The following is a 13,037-nucleotide window of genomic DNA, read 5'->3' on the forward strand; positions in this document are numbered from 1 at the left end:
TAGAAAAAAGAGTCTGGGCATACCCCAGAGAAAACTGTATACCATCAAAATCTATCTTTTACCCAAAAAAACTGGCAGTTTACAACAACCTATGTACAGGGGTGGAGCCTATTTTCAAGACATATACAAAGACCTTCCACTCTCAGTTGTTTCACTTGGAACGCAATCAGCAGCATCTTCAGGATTAACAAGGTGGCCAATTATTACAATGAGCATGAGGAGCATTTACCATCGGCAAATCCCAGGGGCCTCTGTTCGGCTTAAAGAAAGTATTTCCTCATACTTTGAAGCATATACAAAGCCCCACAACTGCATTAGAAGAACAAGTTATGGATTTTGCTCTTTCATTATAAACGCCATATTGTGTCAAAAATAATAGATGAACCACAACCAAAGAGTGAGAAATGGTAGGTTTCTGCACACCTCAACTTCCTTCACTTCGAAGTCTTTGGAGTGTGCAAGGCAAGGGTTCCCATATGTTTCCGAAACAGAACTTGATCCATTCAATCTTCAAGAGAAAATTAAATCTGTTACCAAATTGATACAGCAAGATTTTCCTTTGTTCTGAATGCAAAGTTAAAAGGAAAAATGGCAAAGAATTCTCACAGATCACCATCCAAATACAGTGCAAAGTGACCACCTCCACCAATTGCCAGAGAGTTGGTGGAGCACAGAGTGAAATAGCGATTTACACCTGCTCAAATATAACAAAGTCATTCGACAGAAACTAGTCTTGCATACCAAACCAAACCAGAAGGTTGAACCAAAACCCAGAACCCTTTTGAAGGGGATCAATGCAATTGCATATAGCAAACCATAATACTAAATGAAATTCTGTGTCTTTATAAATCCGCTAGAAACCAACCTAGGTTTGGGCAGAAAACTAGCATATATATGTTCTTGCAGCCAAGCACTCAAAGAATATTAATATACACATCTTAAAAGTGTGCTTGCAATCATTTCACTTGTCATTCTGAGACTAAATTGGCAGAAAGTATAAATTTTATAAAACAACATATTCTTCATCTTTATGATAACACGCTAACTAAAATTATAAAGTAAGCAAGAAACCCTCAATTTTAGCAGTTCACTTTCTATTTTTGGGAAATAGATTTTAATATAAGAAAAAACCAAGCTCGCTATATTCAAATGTTTTTTATGAATCATAGAATTGTTGCCTAGGAGAGCCAATATGCAAAAGTAAGTACCTGTGGGGCGGAATATAACAGGTTGATCGGATTTATTCGTGAAAACAAACGTATTATTTGTTCCCTGTTCAGTGTCTAGTGTCAACAAGATACATAAATGAAATATTTGCTAAATGAACTTAAAAAAAAAAAAATTGTGTTTCAGCAACACCTGATATTTTTTCTTGCTGGTTGGCCTAAGGGGTGCCTCAACTAAGCCACCAAATACTGCACCTTTACGGTCTCCAACAACCTGAAAGAATATGAAGATCATGTGATAAGTGCAGAAGCTTTATCCTGAATTTCAACGTGTAGAGACACCAAACAAATTTGAGAAAACACACATTATAGATTTAGCTTAATAAATAGAAATAGAAGGGCCATCTTTCTAAACTGAACAACATAGTAAGCTTGCAAAATGATATTTACATCTATCCCAGAGAAGTTGAAACTCTCACAAGAAAACACGATCCAATTTTGTCTACAACATCCACTCCAATAAAAGCACCTTTCCCCAATGCTTTGAACTTCTAAATAAAATTTCAATGATCTTTTACTTGCAGAGCTGCAGATATAAAATATCTAACTTTCAAGTTAATCTCCAGATATTTTACCAGCAAGCTGAGTCCAGGCCAAAGCGTGCTCCTTCTATACAGGGTCGAAAGTGATATGCCATGCCGCCATGTACTGCAGAGTACAACAGATATATCATACAATAAGTACCGTAATTGTTTAGTGTGAGCAAGACTGCACAACTTTAGGAAGATCCAATTTCAATTATGCAAATGAAATTTCACACCTATAGATCAATAACCATTTCCTCCCCTGAACAAGTGCTGGAAGTGAAGCATAAAGAAAAGTCCTAGTTTTCTCTGAAAGAAGCAATGAAGGTTCGGAAATGTCTGCAACTTTGACCAAGTCTTCAGACTCTTTCTCATTTTGAATATCCCTCATCTCAACCTCAGCAGTTAAAGCATCACTCCCATCAACTTTAATTTCTGAGTCACCCTTGCGATCTTGGTTTCGATAGCCACCGACTCTTGCAGCTTTGGAAATAACTCTACCAAGCGATTGTTTCCCCCTAGAAAATAAGCTTTTCTTCCCACCACTTTCCTTCATTGCAGTGTCAGATTGCAGGTCGCCTGATTCAATTTCACCATTATTCTGCTCATCTGACTTTGAATTATCTCCGGAGTCAGAGGATGACAATAGAGAGTAGAGAAATGCTGTAAAAGAAGAAGTATCAGGCCCATCAACAACTTCCCCAGTACCCTCTTCACCAATTGATTCTAGTTGACCTTTTTTTGACTCACTCTCATCTTCCTGTCAAAACAAAAACTACGAGAGTTGTAATCTGGAACACTTAATGAAGAGTCTAAAGTTAACATTATATAAATCAACATTCAAACAAAAACTTAATCCTTATCTGGATAAAGGGTTTTGTAACATTGCATCCTTTGTGAATAATCTAATACTTCACAATTCAATCCCTTGAATGTTTCTTAGACAATCGTGGGTCAGCTAGGTAGGAACTTGAGGGTTACTATCGATTAAGAGACATAAAATACAGACTATAAAAGGATAAATCAACCGCTTTGAGGGATCGGACATCTGATTGATCACTTTGGGGGGATCAACCTCCAACTGTTGCACAAAGCAATCGATGTTTTCATTGATTGATTTGCCATACGACATCTGCATCCTTTTATAGAGAGGATTGCAGCTCATTTTCAGAAGAATCACCTTCTAATGAGAAGAGTGCAATCATGCAATTATTATGATTATGAAAAATATTATGGAGATATTTTGGGATCCTATCACAAGTTTCATGCTTGCTGAGTCCAGGTTAGCCAATCAGGGTCAAAGGAGGCTACTGGGGCTTGGTCTTGCCAAAGAGTTTGCCAATTTATAGGGAAAAGAGCTGCAACCTAGCTCAATTCCTATATAAAGAAGAGAATACTTGGATTTTTTTTTTTTAGTTTACAAAGAAAAATCTTCCATTTTCTGTTTATCACAAATAAAAATACTTATAAACCCCCTCCTTTCAATGAATACACATAAAACCTCTTCAGTGCTCTATAAAAAAAAAAAAAAAACTAAAACGGCAAGAAATGAAAAAAAGATAAAAAAGAAAAAAGCGAAGCATTTTCAAGACAGAGCAGAGGGAGAGAGAGACTTACAGGTGGATGAGGATGAGGATGAGGTTTTGGGGGTTTATCAGAGATGGGGTTGAGGATGACAGTGGTGAGATCAGACACAAAGTGGGCTGCTTTTCCCCGCAGCGACTGTTGCCTACCCATTTCTCTAATCCTAAAAGAGGATTGGAATTTCCAGTCACAACCTTTCAGCACATAGATATGATGAGGGATTCTTTATTCCCACTTTCTCTTTCTTTTGTGCTTCAATTTTTGCCACAAGCTCTATGATTCCATTATTTATCTTCTTTCTCTACAAAGACTTTTCCTACCTGGGTTAGGAGGATCTGGCCGGAGAAGGGAGCGTATGCACAAAGTTAATCCTTGGGTCTTGGGGGGAGGTACTTTTCAAAGTAATAGTTGCCACCCAACATCAACTTCGGCAAGATTCCAAGATGGTGGTTATATCAATTTATTTTTATTTAGCTAGGTTGAGAACAAAAGGACTCCATGGCCCAATGGATAAGGCGCTGGTCTACGAAACCAGAGATTCTGGGTTCGATCCCCAGTGGAGTCGTCCTTTTTTATTCGTTTTCGCTGAGGTCAGTAGTATGACGACGTCGTTTCTTTGGGGTAAGTGACGTTGGCCTTAAAAAGATCGTCCAAGCCTCTTCTCTATTGTGGTTGCCTTTATGTGGGCTTTCGCCTGTCTGGCATAAGGGTGAGTCCTAGGTGGTGGATTGAGGTTCAGTCCAACACCCCTACAGTATTATGGTGGATTGTTGCCACCTTAAAAATTTTACTGGAGGTAGTCAAACTACCCTAATAACTAAAATGTCCCATTTTTTTTTTTTTTTTTTTTTTAATTGCTGCCATGATCTGAACCCAACTACCCCTCAAATGGACTATCCAGATAAAATATATTGCACTCTGACTCAGTGCAATACTAAAAATGCACTGGATTTCTATCCAAAATCAAAAAACTTTGCCAGGTATTCGTTTTTGTTTTTTTGAGGTAAAATTCAAAGGAGTGGGCTCGACCGGACCCAAAAACTCAAAAAAAATATTTCAAAATCAACTCCAATATTCTTACTTTTTACATCACACAAATCACTTTTTATTACTATTCAAATAAAAAAATCACTACAAAACAAATTTTTTTTTTTTTTTTTTTTTCACTTTTTTATACAAAACATTCTTATTTTTTTTTTCTTACATCAATCAAATCTGCTATAATTCCGGTCTACTTACTTTTTCAAGCCCTTTGCCAAACACACACTAAGCTTTTCATTAGAATGATGATAACGCATTACAAATTCATCAATGACAAAATCATATGAATAAATACAAAATAATTTTCTATCCATATTTGCTCCAATGATTATTGGATTGTTAGTTTTGTTAGGCGATACCGCGATGTACTACCATATTTGCTTTCCTCCGCACATACCATAATTGGAAACTTTAGAGTGACTATCTTCGCATCATCAATCAATTGTCCATTCTGATTCTAAGATTATCCTTTCTTTTACAACATTTTAATTATCTTCAATGCATCACCCTCCAACATGATATTTTGAGTACCCAAAGTTTAGACTGCTATCATATATATATATATATATAAAACGACGCCGTTTGGAAAATGGAGAGGTTTCTCCCTTTCATTTCGCACATTCCCTTTCAATTCCCCTTTTGCCTTGCTCAAACATGAAGATCAAAGGGAAAACCCCTCTTCCCCTTCTTCCCACTCAAGTTTGGTGAAGAAGTGATTATTTCAGTTTCGGTTGTTCCCTTCCCTTTCAAAAGTTCCCTTCCTCGCCCTTGCTTTGAGCCTTACAACCGCAAAAAAGTTGCCCTCGCTCTCTCCTAGTTTTATATTTTTGCTCCATTGCTCCACTTGTATAGGGCAGCGTACAACCTGGCCATGCCAAACGGAAATCATTAATTCGAATCATTTTTCTCATTTTCTTCTCTCGTGCGGACATATCAAAATAATAATAATAATAATAATAATTCATCCGTGCGTTCTTAATAATAATTTTTTTTCATGCATTTCTATTAAAAAATAGATGTAAAAATCCCATGCATTTTAGACACATAAGTTTAATAGACAGGACTAAAAAAAATTCCTTGAAAAAATACTTGTTCCAGCAAGCCGTGCATACAGCACTCGTTAAGGTGTCAAAAACAAGGAAGCAAAAGAACCTTCATATCCAAGATCCCTCATAGCCTCACCCACAAGACTGATTACAGACTGAACCCCAGAAACCTCACCCATTACATAGTGAAACATCATTGATTTCGGTGGGCAGTGATAGGTTCTCAGAGAAGTGAACTGCAGTCTTTCTTGACCAATACTCCAACTTTTTGTTTTAAGCATGGGCGAGAATTTTTCGTCTGCAAAATATACATAGCTCCACAACCAGCGTTCTCAGCCGTTTTTGTATCCAAAGCTAGCGCTCTCTTGCTGAGGTCTGTTGTGCTTTAAACAGAGCGATCTAAAAGCCCCAAAAGATTATCACTCCTCAAAAGAAAGAACCTCCTCTGTAACATCTAATATCTCCTCAACTTCGACTTCTTTAGCCTCATATTCCTCCTCTTCATCACTCGCTTCTCCATCCCTGAGTTTCTGCCTCTCCAGCTTTTCTTCTTCGTGCAACCGCTTCCACTCATTCAACCACTTCTCCCATTCATCCTTCAACATCCTCCGCTTCTCGCGGTCCTGCTCACTCAATAGCAATGAGACATCCTGGTCCTCCGCCTCATACTTTTTACTGTACTTCTTCAAGTTCTTTGCAATTTCTTCCTCTTTCTCCGGACTCAAGAATGATGGCGGCCTTGGGCGCCACAGAAACTGTCACACACAATAAGAAAGCGAGAAATCAGCAGATAATCTGATGTGTAATAGCAAGAGCAGAGATTAATACGACTCGTCCATTTCACATACAATTGAGTGTTCATACAAATATGAAGTCTCCTTCCAAATTTTGCTTTTGTATGAAAATTTATTAGGATTGCATGTATGGGCATGAAACATACATCCATTTTCTTACAACAGCAAATTAAATTTGTACTTTTTACTTTGTTACCTCTTCACCCATATTAATCTACGAATCACTTGAAATTTAAAAAGAGTCCCCATGAAATTTTTTTACTTTGTTATCTCTCATGCAAAACAATAATAATCTACTGAATCACTTAAAATTATGCAAAAATAGGTGACGTGTTGCCCCATTTACCTGAAAGAAATGATCCTTCAGAATCCTATAAAGTAGCTTGCCATTGAAGGACCATATGTTGAAACCATTTTCCATCTCATGAACTGAAGTCACTGCAGTTGCAACATACCTATATATCCAAAAAGGTCACGTATCACAACCACGATAAAAAGACGAGAAACAAACATAGCAGTTGTGCACTTTGGTTCGATTTAAACAAGGCCCAGCACTTAAATCACCCCTTATTTTGACACTGAAAAAAAAATCTCAAAATTACCTTCCAGTGGGATCCCATTCAATATCCGTCGCCATAAAATGCTCAGCTATTGCCATGGTTTCAAGCTCATCAACATTGTAAAATTCCAACTGTCCGTTGAAACCCTTTAATCCCGCAAGTATTATGTAGCGGCCAGCTGGTGACCAGAAAAGAGCATTTGCCTGCTTTCCTTTTAGAGTAGTGAGCTTTTTAACCTTGTCCATATTGTTGGCAGAACGCATGGAGTAAAAACTTATATCAGGTCTTGGGTTATCACCATGGATAACTGCAAACCTGTGACCTTTTGGCTCCCAAGCAAAGGCAATGATCTTGTCATTCTTATTCTCAAGCTCAAAAACCTCAATAGGAATATCCCTTTCTCTTATGCGGAAAAGCTCAAAGCCTGTGTAAGTGCTTCTTTTCGTTTTTGTATATCGATCAACCTTAACCGCTAGATAATCCCCATTGCTTTGCCAGTACATTGTGCAATCACTAACACTGAAAAGATTCTTCTGCCTTAACTCATCTCTACTTGGTATTTGCATGAGACTCACCTGAGAAACAGTTTGATTGCAGAACATCAATTTACCTTAATTAATAAATAAATAAATAAAGAACACAACTTGTAAATCAAAAAGCATCTTCATAATCAATAACCTCACCCTAGCAGGATGGTCCCCCAGTTCGGGAACAACGATTGAAAGAATTGGATCGGTTGGTGACCAACTGAAATCCACAACATTTTCAATCTTCAAGGATTTCTTGTCAATTAGTGAAAAGGTCTCTGTTTCATAGACAGAAATAATGTTTTTCCCAATTCTGGCAAAATATTTGTCCTCTTTTCTGCCGGCCCATCTGATAAAAAAAACTCTCTTAATCTCCCATTACACTAATGGGTGATACTGAAATAGTCATGCAGTCAAAAAAAGGGGAAAGACTTATTAGCAGGTTTATGTAGATTGAAAAACAGAAAAATAACCTGAATACAGGCCACGACACCCCTGTAACACCGCCAGTTCCTCCAATAGCAAATTCATCAGCGCTTCCCTTGAAATCTCTCATTACCTTTCCAGTTCTCACATCAAAAATATTTATCACGACCCTCTGAAACATAAATTTACATTATCAATTGTCCCAGGCCTAATGAATTTACAGTGACTTAATGGACGGCAGCGCAGAAAAACTCACATTCGCATCACGGGGATTACTCGGTTCATGGCTGCTGTAGGTTACTAAATATCTCTCACCAGGAGAAAAATCAATCAATTTTACCTGAAGTTAATATCAAAAAGGCTAAATGACGGGGAAAAGAGAACACAAAGTGAAATAAAAAGCTAGAAACCAAATTTAAACCTGAGGATGCGCATAACGCATAAGGCGATTAAATGTACTGGCACCTCCCCAAACAGCAGCACCTTGCCTGTGAACTGTCGCCAAGTAAGTTCCCAGTGGAGACCACTGCACAAAACTTTCAGTCCAAAACTGCAAAGGGAAACAGGTAGGACCATTCATCAAAGTGGTAATTACTGAATAACAAAGATAACTACTTTTTCTGGCAAGACTAGAAGTAGCAGTGAGCAGAAGTTCATTAACATTGCAGTAGAAACAAGCCACACTAAGCTTTAGTATCAAACTCTCTCTCTCACCTACACTACGCACACACATTCAGAGAGAGAGATCCTCCCAACAAATACATAATCAATGGACTTAAGTGATAGTAACAGGACAATTAAATATAACTCCTACTCACAGCACGCTTATAAACAGGCTCAGGCTTTAGATGCCTTGCATCATTCCATAAAACCTCAGTATCCGAACCAGCACGAATGACAAACTGATCACGGGCTTTCTCATCAGTCAGCCATTGTTGAAGATTTTCCTGCAATGACATGACAGTGTAAAGTATAGTTTACATTTAAAAAACACAATAAATAGCACGTATAGAGATAGAATCTGTTTGTGGGAAATTAGAGGCAATAAAAAGCGATCTACTTGGTCAACATTGGAGAAACCTAAAAACCCACATAAATCATACAAGGTGCTTACTTCGCAGCGAGATAATAGATCTTAAAATTGGCAAAGGCAGCACCTTTTTTTTATGAATTGCAGAGAAGGTACTTTAATGCATTTACAATCTTAGTTATATTAGTCTCAGAATATGAGCTACAAACAAAATGCTACATCTTTAAAAGAAAAGGGTTTTTTAAGACCATTTGCCAATGTGTAATACACTTTTTCTTTCGCTATGGAAGAAAAAAATTACATGACACTAAAAAGTTTACATTATTTACAAATATTTTCTTGCACTGCATCAAATATACTAGTGATTTGATGGCATTTTGAATCCACAACTAGTTTTGGCATGATGCAAGGTAAGGACCAAGAAAGATGGGATCAAATTTAAGGGTAATATGGAAAGTTAAATAGATAAATGTTTTTGTTTTTCAAAAATCTCATCTATTGTACAACAGCCCATAAAAGAGAGGGGAAGAGAGAAAAAAGCAAGATTTGTAATTGAAAATTTTCATCAGAGAAATTTAAAAGATACCAAATGATAAAGAGCAAGAGGGAGCATTGTATCACCTCATAAATGTTCAATGCTAGTATGCAACTCATAATGCGATTTGCCGTGGATTTTAAGATTGATGACAGAATACATGCAACAAACTCATGGAAGAAATTACCCCTGGAGTATATGGCTTAGATTCAGGAGGAGCCCACTCATCTGGAACTTTCATGAACATATCAAACTCATCAAACATGTTCACGGCAAAAATATGAGACCTGTCCAGCTTGTATCCATTTGTCTTCTCCCTAGCGAGTTCGGCTTCCTACAATAGGGACATAAAGGAACCAAATCTAACGAAAATGCATTTTTCTTTTTGATGAATAAATTTATTGAAGAAGAAAGGCTCGTGTACACGAAAAGTATACAAGAGAAGCAACTATCCAAATGGGGTTGAAAATATCAAAAGTTAACAAGATCTATGAGACTAGAGGAAGAGAAATTAGGAACAAAAGCTATAGCCCAATCTAAAAGGAGCTAATGAAAATGCATTAAACCACACCACAGAACAACATTAATACCCACAGCTAGTGTTTGGAAATGTTTGCCCAACGAGTTACAGAAACTAGCAGCAACAAGCAGATGAACTGAAACTTTTAACAATAACCCAATTGCGTATATTTATTATCCAAAGATTATCACTACGTGGCTCATTTTTCAATCAAGCCTTGTCCATCCACTTGAGATTGGATAAGCAAATTTTAGAACTCAGAAAGCATATGCCACAGCATTCAACAAACAAATCTTAAAACCAAATAAGCAAATTCCTAATAGCTTTCAAAAAAGGAAAAAAAAAAAAAATCAGATCTTCTAAAACCCAATAACTTTTATATATTTATTTCAATAAGTTTAATTCAGACTCCTAAGGAACTCTTGACAGGTAAAAGTTTAACCCAATCTTAACCAAAAGGACTGATCATGCTTGTGAAGCCCACGTTCAAAATCCAACCCCAGGTTCAATGTGCTCAACCCAAGCTCAGCTCCGGTTGGACCAGTTGGTTGATCAAGATAGATTGTAAGTAAAACGATGTTTCTTCAGTATCTCTGTACTCCTAAAGCCATTTATCACTCCTTCAATAGGAGGCAACTAAATATTCCACTGTCTTAAATATGAAAGTAAAAATATATGAAGACCTCTAAGCGAATGAAGAGTAAGTTTTTGCTAAATCGTACCAATGACTGGAGAGAAGGAGAGAGAGAATTACCAGAGGAGTATTAAACTCAATAAAACAATAACCCACTGTTTTCTGGGTCTGAGGATCAATAGGCATCCACAGCCCGTCGTCCTTAATCAGACCAATCTGACTGTAGATTTTACGAATAACACCTTCAAGCTTCTCAAACTTCTCCCGAGGCACAACAGGCAAATTGTCAACAATGATAATATTGCCAAATCCAGTGTCTAACTCAACATCATCTCCTTGATGTAGATCTTCATCGTCACTACAAAATCACAAAAGAAGAATCAGAACCAGAACACAATACAGAGTGAAAAATCCAAACTAAAACTAAACCCCGTGTAAAATCCAAACTAATGGCTAAAAATAAATTGTGGAAAATGTTAACTGAAAATCTGAGCTTTTTACATATTTAGTCATTCTACTTAGCAAATCAAATAAATCCATATGGTAGAACACTTTTTTCCTTAGTATTTTCTTGGACTAACAATTGTAATCAGCTCAATCCTATTTTTCTCCATTCTCAAATAACAAAGTCCATAACTTTGATACAGCCCAAATATGCTTTGTTGAAAAATTAAAATACGACGCTGCAACGATAGATTGATACCATACATGAATGCATGCATATAAACGTAAAGTTAACTTTTTTCTCTAAAACATGTCAATTTTCAATATTCAGTCATAAATTCTTTCCACGTTTTCTCGAGAACCAATCAGAAGGCTAAAGCAAATTATTTTTCTGGGTTTTGAATTCTTTACCTTACTATGCCAAAATCTTGGCCCGGGGGGAGGCGAATGGCGTCAAGGTCTACACTGGCGAGATCGATGCCCAGCCGCTCCGCCGTTTCCTGTATTTCCTTCATCACCATCACGTCCGCCATAGTTCTTTCCTCAGATTTCAGGCTCTCCACAGAGAGAGAGAGACACACACACAAAGAAAGAGGAGTTTCTAGAGCTCTCTTGCGCGACAGAGAGAGATACGCAAATAATAGTTTTTGTTTTTTTGTACGACAAATAATAGTTTTTCAATGGATAATTGAGAATTACACCATTTTTTGCATTTGAAGAGCTAAACTAAGCTTTTTCTACAGTAATAGCAACTTCTTGTTACTCGGTGATCACAGTGAAGGTGGAGTTAAGGGTAGTTATTAGGAACATTTTCGTCTAGTGAATAAGTCGAGTAATAGACAAAGAATAGTTTTCGACTTTTTTTCAATTAATCGTTTAATAGATAATTAGTTAAATCGGTTAATTATCGGTTATAAGTTTTTATACCTTCCTTCTAAGTCGGTAAAACATATGTTTTATAAATGATAAGAAAAAACAAATCTATGGAAACATTGACCAAAAAGACAATCACAAATCAACATAATAAAAAATAAAAAAACCACAAGATAAATTCAAATTTCACTTGAAATTTTGGTTAAGTTGGTTAACCGACAAACAAATTTTTCTACCGCCTACCAAATTGAACTGAATGTTAAAACAATATTTTTATGAGAAATGCTTAGCTTCATTAAAAAATTTATCTTTTGACAATTTTAATCCTAAGGGTCATGATCCATTTTTAGATATCTATTAATTTATTGTTTAAAATCTATTAATTTTAAAATAAACTATGCTATTAAGAATTAAAATAATAAAAAAAAATTAATTTTTTAATGAAACCAAATATTTTCCTATTTTATTCCACTATTGACTGTCGAAAGTTAGTTGCATGTTGGTGGATGTTGGTAGGCAGTAATAGTTAACCTGTCACCCTTAAGTGAAGTGACATTGTGGTGTCGGAAAAAAAAAAAAAAAATCCTACCTGCACCTCATCTTTTTCTTTTGAGTAAAAAGAGATTTATGTTCTTCTTGTGATATTTTAAAAGTGGTGTGTAATTTTTTAAAATTATTATTGAATTTGTGATATTTTATTATTAAATTTTGATTTAAATAAATTTTTAAAAAATTACATTAATTTTAAGAAGACCTAAAAAAAAAAAATTGAAATTAGAATTTAGCATTACAATCCTCCAAATACAAATAAAATATCATTCAGCATCTCCAGCAGCATTAGGTATTTTATCTAGTGAAAAAGTATAATTCTTTATTTTAGCTATTGTTTTTTTACTACACACTCCAACAAATTCTCTATTTCATTATTTACTTGCTTTAAAATATTATTTCTCATTCTTTTTTTATTATATTATTGCCAACACTTAATAAAAGGGAAAAACAAATACATATATAGAAATCTTTTATAGAAACAAAAATAAACACATATGAGGAATATTCATCTCACATTCAAGTACTAATTCTTAAAAGAGATATGCTAGAATCTAATAAAACTCCCACATTTTGCTCATCAAAATCTTAAGTGACAAAGTGTCATTTGCCATTAACTTGGATCATGTGTGAGGGTTTTATTAGATTCTAGCATATTTCTAAATTTAATAACAAAAATAAATTTTTTCATTCAACTGCAATTGATTTGTTTCCATCCGTGTGT

The 13,037-nt window shown here is 35.8% G+C and overlaps 2 protein-coding genes and 1 non-coding gene across 3 annotated transcripts; 1 reads left to right on the forward strand and 2 right to left on the reverse strand.

Annotated features, from left to right (window-relative positions):
• On the reverse strand, nucleotides 1-3,703 carry LOC132165605 (oxidation resistance protein 1). Its single transcript, XM_059576238.1, has 8 exons — nucleotides 3,368-3,703; nucleotides 1,987-2,510; nucleotides 1,802-1,874; nucleotides 1,360-1,440; nucleotides 1,209-1,272; nucleotides 607-694; nucleotides 424-508; nucleotides 1-309 (listed from the first exon to the last, which is right to left on the reverse strand). The coding sequence occupies exons 1-8, from the start codon at nucleotides 3,485-3,487 to the stop codon at nucleotides 226-228; spliced, it is 1,119 nt and encodes a 372-aa protein (XP_059432221.1). The 5' UTR covers nucleotides 3,488-3,703; the 3' UTR covers nucleotides 1-225.
• A 123-nt stretch (nucleotides 3,704-3,826) lies between these two features.
• On the forward strand, nucleotides 3,827-3,899 carry TRNAR-ACG (transfer RNA arginine (anticodon ACG)). Its single transcript has one exon. It is a non-coding gene; the product is annotated as a tRNA-Arg (tRNA).
• Nucleotides 3,900-5,407: 1,508 nt separating this feature from the next.
• On the reverse strand, nucleotides 5,408-11,518 carry LOC132165794 (eukaryotic translation initiation factor 3 subunit B-like). The gene is made up of 11 exons (XM_059576476.1): nucleotides 11,303-11,518; nucleotides 10,568-10,805; nucleotides 9,481-9,627; nucleotides 8,547-8,675; nucleotides 8,150-8,278; nucleotides 7,985-8,068; nucleotides 7,776-7,900; nucleotides 7,454-7,651; nucleotides 6,818-7,345; nucleotides 6,562-6,670; nucleotides 5,408-6,176 (listed from the first exon to the last, which is right to left on the reverse strand). Exons 1-11 carry the CDS (start codon nucleotides 11,422-11,424, stop codon nucleotides 5,841-5,843), a joined length of 2,145 nt encoding a protein of 714 aa, XP_059432459.1. The 5' UTR covers nucleotides 11,425-11,518; the 3' UTR covers nucleotides 5,408-5,840.
• Nucleotides 11,519-13,037: the final 1,519 nt, after the last annotated feature.

This window comes from Corylus avellana, chromosome ca11, assembly GCF_901000735.1.
Source record: "Corylus avellana chromosome ca11, CavTom2PMs-1.0".
Lineage (NCBI taxonomy): Eukaryota > Viridiplantae > Streptophyta > Magnoliopsida > Fagales > Betulaceae > Corylus > Corylus avellana.

Bases quoted from the DNA above. Each gene is read 5' to 3' on its own strand.
- LOC132165605 (XM_059576238.1), bottom strand. From the start codon at position 3,487: ATGGGTAGGCAACAGTCGCTGCGGGGAAAAGCAGCCCACTTTGTGTCT. The intron at 2,511-3,367 runs GTAAGTCTCTCT...TTGTTTTGACAG, and splicing joins ATCCTCATCCTCATCCACCT to GAAGATGAGAGTGAGTCAAA. The intron at 1,875-1,986 runs GTGTGAAATTTC...TGTACTCTGCAG, and splicing joins AAATGGTTATTGATCTATAG to TACATGGCGGCATGGCATAT.
- LOC132165794 (XM_059576476.1), bottom strand. From the start codon at position 11,424: ATGGCGGACGTGATGGTGATGAAGGAAATACAGGAAACGGCGGAGCGG. The intron at 8,279-8,546 runs GTGAGTAGGAGT...TTCCCTTTGCAG, and splicing joins AGCCTGTTTATAAGCGTGCT to TTTTGGACTGAAAGTTTTGT. The intron at 7,652-7,775 runs GTTATTTTTCTG...TTTTTTTATCAG, and splicing joins GTGTCGTGGCCTGTATTCAG to ATGGGCCGGCAGAAAAGAGG.